This window comes from Pieris rapae, chromosome 19 (genome assembly GCF_905147795.1).
Source record: "Pieris rapae chromosome 19, ilPieRapa1.1, whole genome shotgun sequence".
Lineage (NCBI taxonomy): Eukaryota > Metazoa > Arthropoda > Insecta > Lepidoptera > Pieridae > Pieris > Pieris rapae.
The window spans coordinates 2,456,603-2,472,229 of NC_059527.1; the positions used below are offsets into that span (position 1 = coordinate 2,456,603).

At 31.7% G+C, this 15,627-nt stretch overlaps 1 protein-coding gene across 1 annotated transcript in view; it reads right to left on the bottom strand.

Moving 5' to 3' along the window:
- The window catches only part of LOC110997730 (calcium uniporter protein, mitochondrial), a 110,420-nt gene that overhangs the window by 16,534 nt on the left and 78,259 nt on the right, over window positions 1-15,627 (bottom strand). Inside the window, exon 3 of the mRNA XM_045632391.1 lies at window positions 107-228. Coding sequence (XP_045488347.1) covers window positions 107-228 — 122 coding nt within the window. The remainder of the gene's footprint in view (window positions 1-106; window positions 229-15,627) is intronic.

The window sequence follows — 15,627 nt, forward strand, 5'->3', positions numbered from 1 at the left end:
TTACCGAAGTGAAAAACATGAACTAACTGGCATATTCCAAAGACCCAAATTCATTGTGTATCAGACACAAGCTAATCATTAGTTCTTATAAAAAATATAATCTCACCTGTTCCAATAAATCTCCAACCGTTTGTGACACCGGTCGCAAAGTGAAGCGGCATTTCTCACGACGCGACGGCAGAGGCACAGTAATGACTGGCAGACCACGACGATACGTCACCGACACCTCTGTAAAATAAGGTTTAATATTAAATTAATAAAAAAAAAACTATATGTAAACCAGTAGACATTAACGAAGCTTGATCTTTTCAACCGGAGTTTTTAATAACTAAAGGTCTTAACTCTTATGTCGCCCGATTGCATACGGCGTAGAAAGCAAAGATATAGACTCTTAGACTATAAGACTCGTCTGGTGCTAAGCGATATAACCGCCCATAAACACTCACAATGCTAGCGGATATTTAAGAATTAGCTCTTTCCTTGATGAACCCTAAGTCGAATTGGTTTTTTAGAGTTTGGCTCCGAGTTGCCCCCAGAACAGAAAAAGCAATCTGTATGACTGCCGAATGTATGTTATGAAACAGTTCTTAATTTTTTTTTGTTTTCGATACGCTGGTGTACCCTTACCTTCCGAAATAAGACACGGCTTTTCTTTATCAGAATTTATTACCACCATGAGTATAATAATAAATGAATAAAACTGTATGAAGGCAATAAAATTATCCAGATGGTTCGTACTGCAGGGTACGATAACATTCAAATGTCTCGTACCACTCACGAATACTTAAAATACAATATATAGTACTTGTTAACGGGTCGTCCTATTGATCGCAAGTTCATATAAAGTTAAAGATTTTTTTTTATTTTAGCAAGCGAATTGAACATGTACGAGTCAATTTATTTAATTTTAAAACAAATGAATGATATTCAAAGATTTAGTTCTGCTTATTTATTACAGTCAATTGTCTTCCTTACGAGCTGCAGGTACAAGCTAGTCAATTAACATTATGGCAAAGAAATGATTCTATTAGCGAGGTGGTCGTCGTGGACTGATTCCTCTCACCTACATAACTAGTCGACTGTTCAGTGCTGAGCAAAGCATCACTCATATTACCTAAAGGGCTACTCGTAACACTTTTTTATAGGTATATAACAATTATTATTGATGATTTCAAAAAGGTCTTTGACCGGCATATACAATCGTAATAGGATAATGAATGAGCAATCTATTAAATCTTCATAGCGCGTTTGCTAAGTTACGTATGTGTTCATGGTGAATGTGGTAAATCACAGAACAGATTTTTATTTTATTTTTTACTTATGTAACTTAAATGACGTTGTGGTTTATGACATATTCCTTTGAATTATTGTTATGTAGAGAGGGGTAAAACTTGCTGAGTTTCTTGCCCGTTCTTCTCAGAACAAGGCCTCCTGGTAGTTTTGCGAACGGATGGCGTAGTTTTGCTCTTTCGCGAATTTTGTAAACGTTTTTGACATTTATAAGCATGCCCTAAGACGCATCTAAATTAAATAAATGAATTTAGATTTGATTGATTGATAAATTTCTCGAAAAAAAAACGCGTTTGATATTTTTTTTAATTTCGAAGTTCGACGTTTTAGCAAAATTGATGTATCGACGCATTCTGACATATTGTATCTAGATAATAAATAATATCTTATTTTGCTGAACAGTATTTAAATTCCGTTTAATTTATTTTTTAATTAACACGTGAAAAGTGAATCACGGTCTGATTTAGATTAATAAATGTAATCTAAAGCTTAGAATTAAAAATACTTTCTTTAAAATATTGTGAAATTTGTTTAAATAAATACAATATAATTACGAATACTATTCAGAACAAGATTCAATGATAATGTTTAAAACAATAATTTTCTGTACGTTAAAATTAATCTAGCGATACATTTGCCTTATATGATTGCAGGAGCACGCCATGTATTAAAATAATATATATACAGTCAAAATCTGCTATAACGACATCAAAGGTACTACTCGTATTTGGTCGTAAAAGCCGATGACATTGTTATTAAGTACCTAATATAATAGAATTCAGCCGCGACCTTGGATCTTTCAATATAACCGGCATAATGTTCTAAACGATGACGATGTAAACAGTTTTGACTCTATATCTGATTAGCTTCCATCCGAAGCTTCTCCCGACCAAAATAAATCCTTATATTATATTAAAATAAAATAAAATCATACTGAATTAATTATCGCTACACCAAAACCTTTAACAGGAATATAATAATATGTCATCTCTATGTATGTGAAAACCTTTAAAAATCCGTAGTTGAATACGTCGCTTTTATACAAAGGCGGCCAGGACTTATTGAAGACTCTATAATAAACTTCACAAAAAAAGAGTGCGACTTTACATGAATTACAATCTAGCCAATATAATAATTATGGCTAATAATATTATATTGACTTCATTTTCTACAATACTAATCAATAGCTTAACCCTAGGTAGGTAATGCTTCTAAGCAGTCTTAGTGTTCTGTCATATTTCTTATTATGTCTGAGAATTGTTAGAATAAAACGCAATATTAATTATATAACCATTACTTTCGCCTCAGTATTAATTTCGAAAGTATTTTTATCTAAACACAATGATAAATTTAATAAATTTTGCAACGTTTTAATTAAAATCATGTCTTCATCATAGCGAAAACATAATTCGACAGAGACTAAATAGTTTCTCGTATATTTATAGAGGCTCGTCTTATGTTAACTGACACCGCCTACAGTCTCATTGTCTTTGGGGCTCGCGAGTAGGTAGCCGACTTTTGAAAACGTACTTAAAACAAAAAAAAGTAATTTGGAAGTTGTAGAAGGCGTTTACGAATACGAAGAAAACCTTTTCATAAAAAAACGGAGAACGATTGATGTCAAGTTACAACCAATTTTGAACATACACATAAAAGCAAGCAAAGGAATATTGATCAGCGTTGGCTTAGTGGTTCAGCGTCTTTTTCCTTATCTTTTGCGTTAAAAATTTCCTAGTGATTCCTTTCTAAATAAAACCTATGATTTAGGTTTCTAAAGTAAACAATTAACTTTTTATATTAAAAAATATGTATGTTATTTTATGTCATAGGCACGAAGAAAGGTTCAGAAACACTTGCAGCGCGAACTAAAAACTAACTCTCAAGATTATCTTGAAAACGTATTTGTCCCTCGAATTATTTCATTCCCTTTGATTGCGAAACACAAAAGGGATTTTCTTCAGCATAGTTCAAACGACGTTCTTAGACGTCTCGCTTCAAATCTCACTACAAAGAAACAGAGCTTTCGTTAAAAAGGCTCCACTGGTGGTTGCTTTGCAAATGTAAGCATCTGCTTAGAGATGAAACGCAGAAATCTTGGAATACGTTTAAGACACGTTTATTATTCTGTTTATTTATTTTATTTTTATTTTTATAGAACCGGGGGCAAACGGGCAGGAGGCTCACTTGATGTTAAGTGATACCGCCGCCCATGGACACTCTCAATGCCAGAGGGCTCGCGAGTGCGTTGCCGACCTTTTAAGAATTGGTACGCTCTTTTCTTGAATTTATGACGCTAAAATGTTTTTTTTTATATTCGCGCTTAAATATTTTAGATACTCTTGGTTTGGTTGGATACCTTCTCGTCGACAATGAATTACCTTATAACCTATGGCCTCGTTACAATATCAGTCATCTGTGCCTGACGCTGGTCTAAGGAAGCCGGCTTGACTTCCTTACGATGTTATCCTGTACCGTTCGAGCAAATATTAAAAGAAAAGAAACTCTATTGGGCCGGCTATCGAACCTACGACCTCAGGGATGAGAGACGCACGCTGAAGCTACTAGGCCATCGCTGATATTAAATATAAAATCGAATATAAAATCGCGTGACATTATTATCACACCGTTATCTCGTACGCACACTTCACTTTCAAGTAATTTCACGAATTCTTTGACCGATATCAATATAGCTTGCATCTAAATAATAAATTTATGCTAATAACATCAATTATCTTGTTTGTTGCGTGAAAGTGATGTTTGGTACTTTCCCGTAAAAGAATTGTGATGTAAGAAGAAAGTTCTTGCGCCTGCGACGATGCGTGGATGCGTTCAAGTATTGATAGTAGCCATCCTACTCCGTGATAAACAATAAAAAACTCTCACATCACTGTATCTGTTTCATGGTCATTGTTCAAGCTAACAGGCAATTCTGTGATCAGCCTTCAGTGCCTGATCCACGCTGTCGACCCTTTGGGTCTGAGGCAAGCTTGGTTTTCCTTGAACTACTCCTAAGTCCGAAAAAAAATTCATAATTCTCCATATATTAGCTGTTCTTTATGATTAAAACGTTTTTAAACGATTAATCTTTAAGATTCACATTCTTCTCTTCCGTCCTATGCCTTATTTGACTTTGATTTTTACTTTTTTGACGTTCACGAGTGTACATTGTGTTACCTACACGACTAAATGATTTTTGATTTGATTTGAATGACATATTGTATTGCATAGTCCATTTCTCGGAAAGACTTTAAAACAGCGCCATTACGCAGGTAAAACGGCGGAAGACAAACTGTAAACCAGACGAAAATTTTGCTCACGTTAATTATCTCTTTTTTTCTCTAAAAAAACTCTCCGGGCCTATTCGAAGCCTCTCCCCACTTCTCCCTCCGCTTTGATCGCGCACGCCAAACAAAAAAATACTAATTAACAAGAACACGTTTCTGTTTAACCAATAAATAATTCCTAACCGACAAATTGTCTTGTAGAAATGTAAATAAATGCATAATTTTCACAATTCATTAGTAAATTTTACATATAACAACGACCATGTTATATATCAGCGAAACGAATTTAAAAGCACGCAAATAAAATGTTTAACGATGACATCCATTAAATTAACACACACTATCACGCTATTCATCAAATACTTTTTATTTCAAAATCTCTAATATTTACATAGCATAAAAAGCATTCTTCGTCTTTTGAACTATGTAACGATTATTTGTTCATCAATAGATAGAGTAATTTTAGTAGATCGTTTATCAGTATAATCAATTAATAAAACCTCCATTTAGATACATTTTTTAATAGACTAATAAAATCTACCAAGAACAAAGCAAAAGCTATGTCACATTTTTAAATTAACAAGTCTGAACTGAAACTTTATTAACGCGAGTTTAAACAAAAAGTGCTGTGTAACACGATTATAAAACTTTTCATATTCATGTCACTGCGCTGTGGCACAAATCACATTTTAATGTGACAAAAACGTTTATCGCATAAAATCACATCAAGCATTCTGTACCATTATAAGGAATCTGTTTCTAAACAAAAATTCAATAATGCTTACTCTTTGAACAATTGATAAATTAACGAATAAAGCAAATAAATCAGTGGCGCTATGCCTTTTTTAGATCTGAGCCTAAGATGACATATGTTTCATCATCATTTATCAATCTAATAGGCGAGTGGGTCGTATTAGGTTAATTACACTGAATATTGTAATATGTAGAATGTAATATTTGTTTTGAGTCAAATAAAGTAAATTTTTATTTATTTTTATTATTTAATTAAAAATTATACAATGAACATTCAACACCGCAACCGTATCATACACATAGCTTTCGTTTGCATCGTATAGGCTCATTAATTCCATTAAAATGACCCAGGTAAAGGCAATTCAGCCGTACCGTTTTAGTAAGTGATAGAAGGTTCAGAATCTCGTCTTAGTAACCCTTGGCACTATACTCGTGTTGGCCTAAACCTCTCACGACTTACAACGGCTTAGTCGACTTGCTTTGAATATGTTAAGGCATTACTTGGATTACGTTCCTACAGACAATTAAAACGTTTTGGTCATAGAAAATATTTCTTTAATGTATATTGTAAGTATATATTCAAAAAAGTCTGAATGTCAAATTCACCTTAATTCTCCGTCTGTTTTTATTACAGAAAGAGACAATACGTTCTTTGAACATTGCTAGTAGATTTTTAGTTTTTTTTGGACTATGCATTCGGAACATTGTATTGCAGTTTGAAGATATAATAGAAAATTTTCGTATGTTTTCAGTGAAACTTTATTTTATATACTTTACATTTCAGTAATGTAATTTAAAATCATCTGTCAAGGTCGATAAGGTGAATAAATATAAATTGGAAAGCGATCAGGAGTGAAAAGAAAATGAAGAAATTTTCCGAGAACCTTATTGTACGGGGATTACGAAGAAATTTCTTCTAAGAAATATGTAATTATATAAGCTGGAAAATTTCTCAAGCAACTACAAAAAAGTCAATAGATTTTATATTCAACTGTAACTTCTCCATCTTTGATTGTTCAAAATAGAATTATGAAATAGTATAAAAAATATAACAAAAAAAAAATTAGAAAATTGATTTATAACTCTGACAATTCAATATTTTTTTTAATCGTGCAAGTGCGCCTTCTGCACGTACCGTCCCGAAACAAAGATATTTTCGCCGTGGATGGCTACCAATGGATGAGTGGTTGACATTTTTTTTATAAGAACAAAGAAACGGGCAGGAAGCTATATGATTTTAACTGATACCGCCGCCCATGGACACCCAATGGCAGAGGGTGGGAGTACGATGCCTTTTAAGAATGGGTATGCTCTTTACTTGAAGGACCCTAAGTCGAATTGGTTTGGTATTATTATAATACAAATAAATTCAAATAAAAGGTTTTAAATTTTTTTTAACCAAATGAAAATCACATTCGTTTAAAAAAAAATATTCATTAAATAGACTATAGTTTCTTCTAGAAATTCAGAACAACAATTTATTTTCTTTAGACAAAGAATTTCTTTAATCACAAAGATTCTTTACGCCGTTCTTACTCCATATTGAATTTAACTCGTATTTACAATCCACCTTTGTCTAATTAAAATTCGGACTTTCTGATTTATATAAGATTGTTAATATGTTGGTCTAGAATTAGTACTGAAATAACCCTCCGTTTCAATTAATATCCTTAAATATTTGTTTGTATAAGTATTAAAAAAAAATCTCTTTCTTGTTTTTCTTTTTGATCTAGAAATAACATTTTTTTATCAACTTACGTCAACAATTTAGACTTCGAACGGGAACGATTTTACATACACAAAGTTGTACTTTTCCGGCGAAAAGTTTTTCTTAGAATTGTACATTTTATACAATTAGGAGCTTTATTCCACAGTTTCTTCATGTGACGTTAATAACATAAAATAAATAAATAAGCCGCAACACGTTTGAGATAAACTTACCTACATATTTCTGTCACCCGAAAGGGATGTACATGATTAAAGTTGGGTAGTGCTTGGGTCTTGTACTGTGAAGAATGCTTTCAATAAAATGTACTGAATGTGAAAGTAATATAAATAGGAATGGAGACTAAATTTGTTTACACTAACCCTTGTCATTTTTAATTAATTTTGATAGGTTAGGATAAGATTTTCTTAATATGCCATACATGGAAATGATACAAAACTGCTGACTGTATGTATTATTGGAGATAAGATTTAAAAAAAATCTATTCTTATTAGGCCGGCAACACACTTGCAAATCTACTGTCAGTTTAAGTGTAGATGTATGATTTTATAAAAATTGTTATGTTTGATTCTAGAATGTTCGAGATTATTAAAGCAATACATTTGTTGAGCTTATAAGCTCCAGTTAACAAGAATGAAAAATCCTGCAACAAATCAGCAGAATAACATTCAATTTCTGATGCCGATTCAATAAAATCAAATGTATTTTGTTGACTGAACATTGTTATTTTGCTTCGTTATATAACGAAAATAGAAAAATATAACGAAATATTGAATAACTAGAAAAACCAGTAAATTTAAACGTAATATTTTAGTACCATTTAAAAATCCAACTGCACATCATCATCAAGAAAGCAAAGATGTTTCGATAAACATAAGAAAAGCTAATTTATCGCAATCAGCGCGAGCATTATAAAATAAAATCTGTTACTGTTTCATTCTCTCATTTGCCATTTTCTGTAAGAGCGAAAGTAATGACGATATTGTATCCGGGGCAAATCTACGGAGCGAGACGAAATGCGCAATTCTTTTCACTAATTGAGATTTGTAGTGTTAAAGTAATTTGTGCAAAGCGCGCACTGCGGGCGAAACTTGTGACATAGGATACTAAATCGATATAGTATTTTTATCAAAGCATACTGCTACTTGTACTTTGTGACTTCTACTAGAAATAGAAATCATGAAGAACAAAAATTACTAACTGATAAGGCATACAATTTTAAACAAAACACAACCATAAAACATTTTATGCCGCATTCCAAAACATTGTCATCGCCAATCTTTTCTTTCTTAAACAATTATATTCAATCTGAGCAAATTGCATTATATGCAATTTGTTAGCCCAGATTCAATTTAATTGCAAAAGCATTTTCTTTTCTCATTAATTTTTTTCAATTGATTACTGATATGTTTTTACTTTCACAGGTACCTTTTTAAACATTGTTCAAATAAAACGAACATTCTCTGTCATCTCGGACTCAATTTATTAACAACAAAGAACCCAAACTGACTAAACAACATAGCCAAACATTTAATATAGTAATCGTTTCTTAACCTGGGCCAAACGGCATTTGCTTAACGATGTCTTGATAATGAAAATTCAAAATCTTTTCACTATTATAAACAATATATTATTCTTACATATTAATGTCATATCATTGTATACGTATAAAAAATAATTAACGCGAAACTTTCAGGCGTTTAATACCTTAAAAGCTCCTTTTATCTCCAGTATTTATTAAGAGAGAACATTAAGCTCTGGGATTGTTTATTAAGCAATTTTATGAACTGAGTGAGTCATTCAAGCGCGGTGGTTTTATTTTTCAAGATATCAACCTTGTTATTATATATTGTCTTTTATTTCCGCTTATATCATAAAAAAGTCGTCAGTCAATTATGACGACATTATATACGGTGTATCATAAGAGGTAGGGAAAAGATATGCAACTTAGTATTGACTAAGTTACTACTTATTTAACAAATAACATATCTATTAATTTTTCAATATTATTTATTAAAGGACAGTTTATTAGATATTGAATTCAGATTAAAGACATTAAAAGGCAAACCACAACCACCTTACAATAATATAAATAGTGATATTTAAAATAAAATGTTATTCTTAAAAATCTTGCACTATCCTAACTTTTAAATTTAGTTAAAAACGGACTTGGGAAAGCAACTTCGTAATTACGAAAAAAACTCATGCCGTAAAGATTAATATGGATATATATATATATATATGGATTTAGCCAATACTATATGGCATTCTCACCGAATTAAAAGATTTTAAAGGAAATAAAATGTTACACTGAGTTAAGTAAGAAAACAGTTTAACTGTAAATCAGATAAAACTCTTATTAATTTGAGGATGAGGCGAAGCGATTCCATATTGCACCAAAGTCACTTTACAATACTCATATTGTTTATCCCACGATATAGAAGTTCAATACAGTCAGCGAAAACATGCCCCCTAAACGTCAGGTAGATTTTTAAAAGTAAAACAAATAAATATTTGAGTAGGCCGCTAAAAAGCGAACGTGCCAAAAACATCATTCTTTTCATTAGAAATCAAAAGGCGGAATATCATATACTTAACGTAGAAATGGCAAAATATATATACCCAACGCAGAATAATTGTGTAATCTTATTCAAATACCGTGTCAAGTAGTGCCAAGCACTTCATTTGCAATGTTTTCCAGTCGCAATTATCTAGCATGAATAATTTATAATGGCTAGAACAAGTCACTCAAACTTTGAACTGGCGAACTTCCCTCATATAATAAAATCCAGAGCGTGATATTAGTACGCAGCCCAGTGCTGAGCTTTAAAGGCCCTTAAGGCCAACAGCGAGATTCTAGAGATAAAAAAAAATATTGTCCGCAGCATGCTCTAGATAATTAACCAGAAAAACAAACGAAAGTGTGTAAAAATAACGAACTACTTTATTGAATGCTAATTCACAAAATAAAAGGTAAGTTTTTTTCTCTTTATTTTACAAAATAATATATCACAATATGTTACAATAGAAAACCGCTGTGCTTTGTATTAATGTAACCATAGGCAATCTTGTTTAGGAGCTCGACAAATGCATGTAAAAGTAGTTTTTTAATTTTGAATTTATGTTGGTTAGTGTTAGGCTATCTATTATCTGATTGGGTAGTTTATAAGCCGCGGTAGCAAATACCGCAACGTTCTCTCACCACATACGTTGTTTGCTCTCGATATACAGTGCCGAACTAAAGTGCCTAGTAAAAAGTTTAGTAATGAACAATTCTTACTCAATCACAAACTATATAGACAAATTTTGATAATCCTTATCTCCAAATAGTTTTAGCATCAATGAAATTGGCCTCAATTAAATCGTACGTCATCGCTATGCTCGCACCAATTAACACAAGTGGGAGTGCGCACGCGACGGTACACTTCACATAGCCGTTCGGCCGAGTAACGCACAGATGCTTAGCCGTAGTTAGCTGAGATCCGGTAGTGTCAGTGACTGTGTGTGACTTATGGGGTAAGATGGGCGCTGGACATAGTGCTGAGGGGGACGGTGCTCCCTATGCGAGCGACCCGCCCTCTAGTGCGAGGAAAAAGGGACACAGCAAACGTAGAAGGTATGTGACGTATACAAGAGAAATTATTAGGAAAAGACTGCAACAAGATTCTTATAGCTATTTAAAAAAATCAACATGAATTAAGTTCTAAATTCAAAAAAAATTATGAAAATTATGTTTTGAACACGGTATAAATACCTTTTCAATTAAAAGTTGAAACTCAATGGCTTAAAACGCGAAACTTTCTTTTATTTTAAGGCGGCTATTTCACAATGTATGAGATACGGTTTGTGAGTAAATTGTTGAAACAAAGTTGATTTTAAAATAGTTCTCAGTTTAACTTTGCATAGAAATAGTAAATTATTCACTGTTACAAAATGTATTTTGGTAGTTATTACATTATTAATATAATTCACTTACTTCATAAAACTAAGAGAAGTTCATTAAATTATATCGCGGTAGTAAATAGCACAAAATAATAGCGTGAAAAGGAAAAGGGCGCTACGAATCTCGTAGTGTTTTGTAGGCCGTAGCCACTCGTAGAGTTGCTACACAAGGGCTGTGCACAAAAGGCTTTTGAAAAGATCAAACTAAGCTGTTAAACTGAAGTACGTACAATTTGCTGTAATATTCCCACACTTCACGGATGCTTATAAAAAATAATTATTTAAATTATTCATTTTAAAATTAACAAAAACACTGTTCGTTTAGTAATTTAAATAGAAGCAATCGCGATGAAGCGTTTCTCGCGCGTTTTGTTACTCGTATTAAAAAGTTAATTGAAATAACAAATTACACATCATTTAAACAAATAACCCGTTAGAACTGCTACTAAAGTTGTTCGTGAATCGATTTAGTTGTCTCTTTTTAAACTGTGTAAATTAAATTTAACTGAAAGAGACAAAAGAGACTATCTTGGATAAGATAGAGTTATGTATGAGGGGAGACGTATTTTACGTAGTAAATTGACGTACAGTTTATTCCACGATTTCTTAAGCGACAATTAAGACCGTTAATTACCAGCAGTGTGGAAGAGCAATTTGTGAAATTGTTAAGTTTTTATAAGATCACTTTTAACGATATAATTCCTGGCTTTCTCCGTCAGTTTGTTTTCACGGTGCGCTATGGTACGAAGAAATGTTAATTACAATATACTGTTATCAATCAAGCATTCATTGAAGAATAATTAAGCGTTCTTGGTTGCATGTACTGACAGTTTTTGTGTAGGAATTATAACGAGGCGTCAAAGATTATTTAATCCGATGTTATAGTAGTTTGTAGATATAAATTTTTAAACAGACTGTTGGAACATTCTGCTCGGCGATTAAAAAGAGTGGCGGAGAGTTTATTGTCAGCTCTTCTCCACCTTGATTTTAGAACAGGCAGTAAATGTGAAATCCAAAGTATTTTACATGTATTTCTATTTTTATTTTTTTCTTCTTATTTCTATAAATGTACATTGTGTAACCTAAATGAATAAATGATTTTGAGTTTTGAAATTTTGCACTATCCAATAGGAAATACGTGGCAAATACGAAAAAAACATTAATTTATAGTTTTTTTTCACTGTATTATATACTTGTTTATGTACTTTTCTATGTTTCTTCGTGAAAAAACCCGGTAATTATAAATTAAATTTATAATACTTTAATCAAAGTTATATAACGAGTCTATAACGAGCACATATCCGTACAATTCTATATATAAATAATTTTATATAGCAACTGGATTGGCTAAAATAAGTGAATAAATATTCGAGTATAATATTTAATTAGTAAATAAGTGAAGTCTATTTTATATCCGTAAGAAACTTTATAAGTTAAAAAAAAACATATAAAATAACCAAACCTCTAAATCCAATACAAAAAAGGTTTTACTTTACCCGCGGGAAGCGTTCAAATGAAAAACTCTCCAAAAATGTTTTTCGATGTGTTCGAAAATAAATTGGACGAGATTTTAATGGACAAGTGAATTCAACTTTTAAATTTAGACAATCATGCCGTTTTGTCAAACGCTTTTGCCTAGACATTTGACAAATACCTCGTGTAGAAGATCTCTATCTTATACAAAATCTGATATGTAATTATTTTTATTATATTTTTATGGGGAGCAGAAGACTCACCTGATATTAATTGATACCGCCATCGCGATTGCGTTGCGGACCTTTTAAGAAAAATATTACTCCTATGTATATCTGTAGTTGTGTGTCAATCCATGTGCTTAATGTGTACATTTTCATGATGCAACCGATAGTAGTTTTAGAAACCACTAAATATTTGATAGTAAGGTCGAGTTTTATTGTTCTTAAATTACACAATTATTATTTTAAGTTCAAAAACGAAACAAAATTAAAATGAGTAGCATTAGACAGAGTAAAACAGTATTTTTCTGTATCTATAATATATCATATGTCTTAACGAGGGAGAAAATGAGATAGGAAGCATTATACAGCCTCTTTTTACTGCCGCTTTTTGATTTTATCGAATTTCAAAATAAAAATCCAAACGAAAGATTTATATTAAACATGTAAATTAAAATTTATCATTAAATATACTATTTTTAAAGAAAAGTTTCATTCATTCAGATGGTGAAACATGTTTAATTTATGTATGATTAATTATAACAACTTTATTTTTGAAGGTTTCACGTTTACCATATGTTTTTTATTACTATTAACGGTAGCAGCTGTTGTTACAAATTTCATCTATAGTCAAAAGTTCCATAACGCCTTTAGGATACATTCAAGGCACTTTTACGGCAAATGTAATCCTTCTAGGTATATCTGAAAAAAATACTGCTTCACCCTAAATCGAAAAAGGAACTTAGATAAACGCTGACAGAGCAAAACACTAAGCCAAAAACGCTTTCCATATCAAAATATACACATATCTTATACCAAAATTTATATTCATATCTATGTAATACTAAGCAATTTCTTGTGGAACGCCGCATTTTAATAACACAAGTTTTATCATAAACCCTGTTACAGCTGTTACAAACTGCACTTATTGCAGTCCTTGGAAGTTTTGGAAAGTATTATACAAAACATATTTCGGCTAATATCGTCAAAATAATACTGAGAATTTTTCAAAGTATACTGTGGCTTATATGATGATTTTTCAAACTGTGCAACGGATATTTATTTATTAACACTTCCTTACATTACAATATAAAAATTGAATATAATAAAATGTAAAAGGAGGGAAACTGGCGGACTTATAACTTTCGAGCGATTTTTTATACTTAACCATAGATAACATAAGGTTTAGCTGCCATTTGCAATCTGTTATTCTGTGTCCGTTGCGTTTTGTTATACCACGCATTACGTCACATCCCGCGGAAATAAAATTATCAATTCGGATAAGCCGTTCTTAAGTATTAATTAAATAAAGTAGTTGTTACCAACACAACTTTCTTTTACGTATACCTATGTATGTTGGAGGAATAACGTTACTAACACCTGTAAGTTAAAGCAGAAAAGAAAATTGTTAAATACAATACTACAATTTGGAGATCAGATTAAGCGGCACATCGAATAAACCACAAGTATAATGGGTTTGAACTGATAACACTTTAATATATGACAGCAATTCTACACAATAGATCGTGAATAATTATGATTAGTAGAGAAAACGCAATTTGATCACGAGCTTGGTTTAAAAAAAACAAATGATTACGAAACAGACTACAGGTTGCAGCGCCATGCACAGTAGTATTCAAAAAGACGCGCACAAAATTCCTACTTAAAATAAATCAACTTTAAATTGTACTGAAGGAATGAAAGTGTTTTTATTTTAAATTTATTATTAGAATACTAAAATAACGGAAATGCACGGTATTTCGGTTTTTATTTAAGTTAAGTTTTAATATTTTTTTATCTGATAAAAGAAATTCTTTATTTAATTTATGTTATATATAATATACTGGAAAAGTATAAATATATTGGCAGCTTTCCTCAATGGACAGATTTTTTATTATATTTATGTCCCCGTAGATTTTATGTTCAAATTTAATTGATGTCTATGTGCGTTTAAGCTTAAAATATGATATTTTCTTGTATTAGTTAATCATGCGTATTGTTTGGCAGCATATTTATAAAAAAAATAATTTAATCTTTGAGTGGGGATAATCACGGTTTGTTAAAAATGCTGTAAAAAGTGAATCCTAATTGGCGTACTTTACTTAAATGTAATATTAATCCAATGTATATATTTTTTGTGGCGTTGTGTAACTGTACTTTGTTTTATAGTTATTGTTTGTATCGAGAAATTTTAATTCAAAACGTTTTGAGGTTAATCTCGACACACAGTGCATTGTAACCCTTGGTTGTTACACGGCTTCCATGAAATTATCTTTACAGGTAGTTTTTTACTGCACACATTTTGCATACTAAATCCTGTATTATGCTTTTAAAAATCTTGTGGTACATTTTAATTTAAAAAGTCCGTTTTTATTGAAAATGAAACAATACTTTGGAAGGCTTTGTGATTTTTTCATTAAGTCTTTGCTAAGCGATCGAATATCAATACAAGGATTATGAAGTTCACTTTTTTCGGCATATCAGGGTTTTATTCCAGCAGTGTTGGCCTAGAAGATCAAGCGACTCTCAACTCTGAGGTCATTGGTTCGATCTCTATTTGGGCACCTGGAGTGTAAATGTCTTTCTTTCTAAAGTATTGTATTTAATTCACATAGCTTTTACATATTTAAAGAAAACACTTTTTTACCATTATAAGTTTACAATAATTGAAAAGCTTCAATCCGGTAAAAATTGTTTTCTTTAGACTTTCTTTCTATTTTCACATTTAACGTTCGCTCGAACGGTGAAGGAAAACATCGTGTGGAAACCGGCTTGTCTTAGACCCAAAAAGTCGACGGCGCGCGTCAGGCACAGGAGTTTGATCACCTACTTGCCAATTAACTGATCATGAAACGGACACATAAATCTGATTTTTTTTTCATATAACATCTGCAATATATTCTTAGGACTTAGACATTAATCACAAATAGAAAACGAA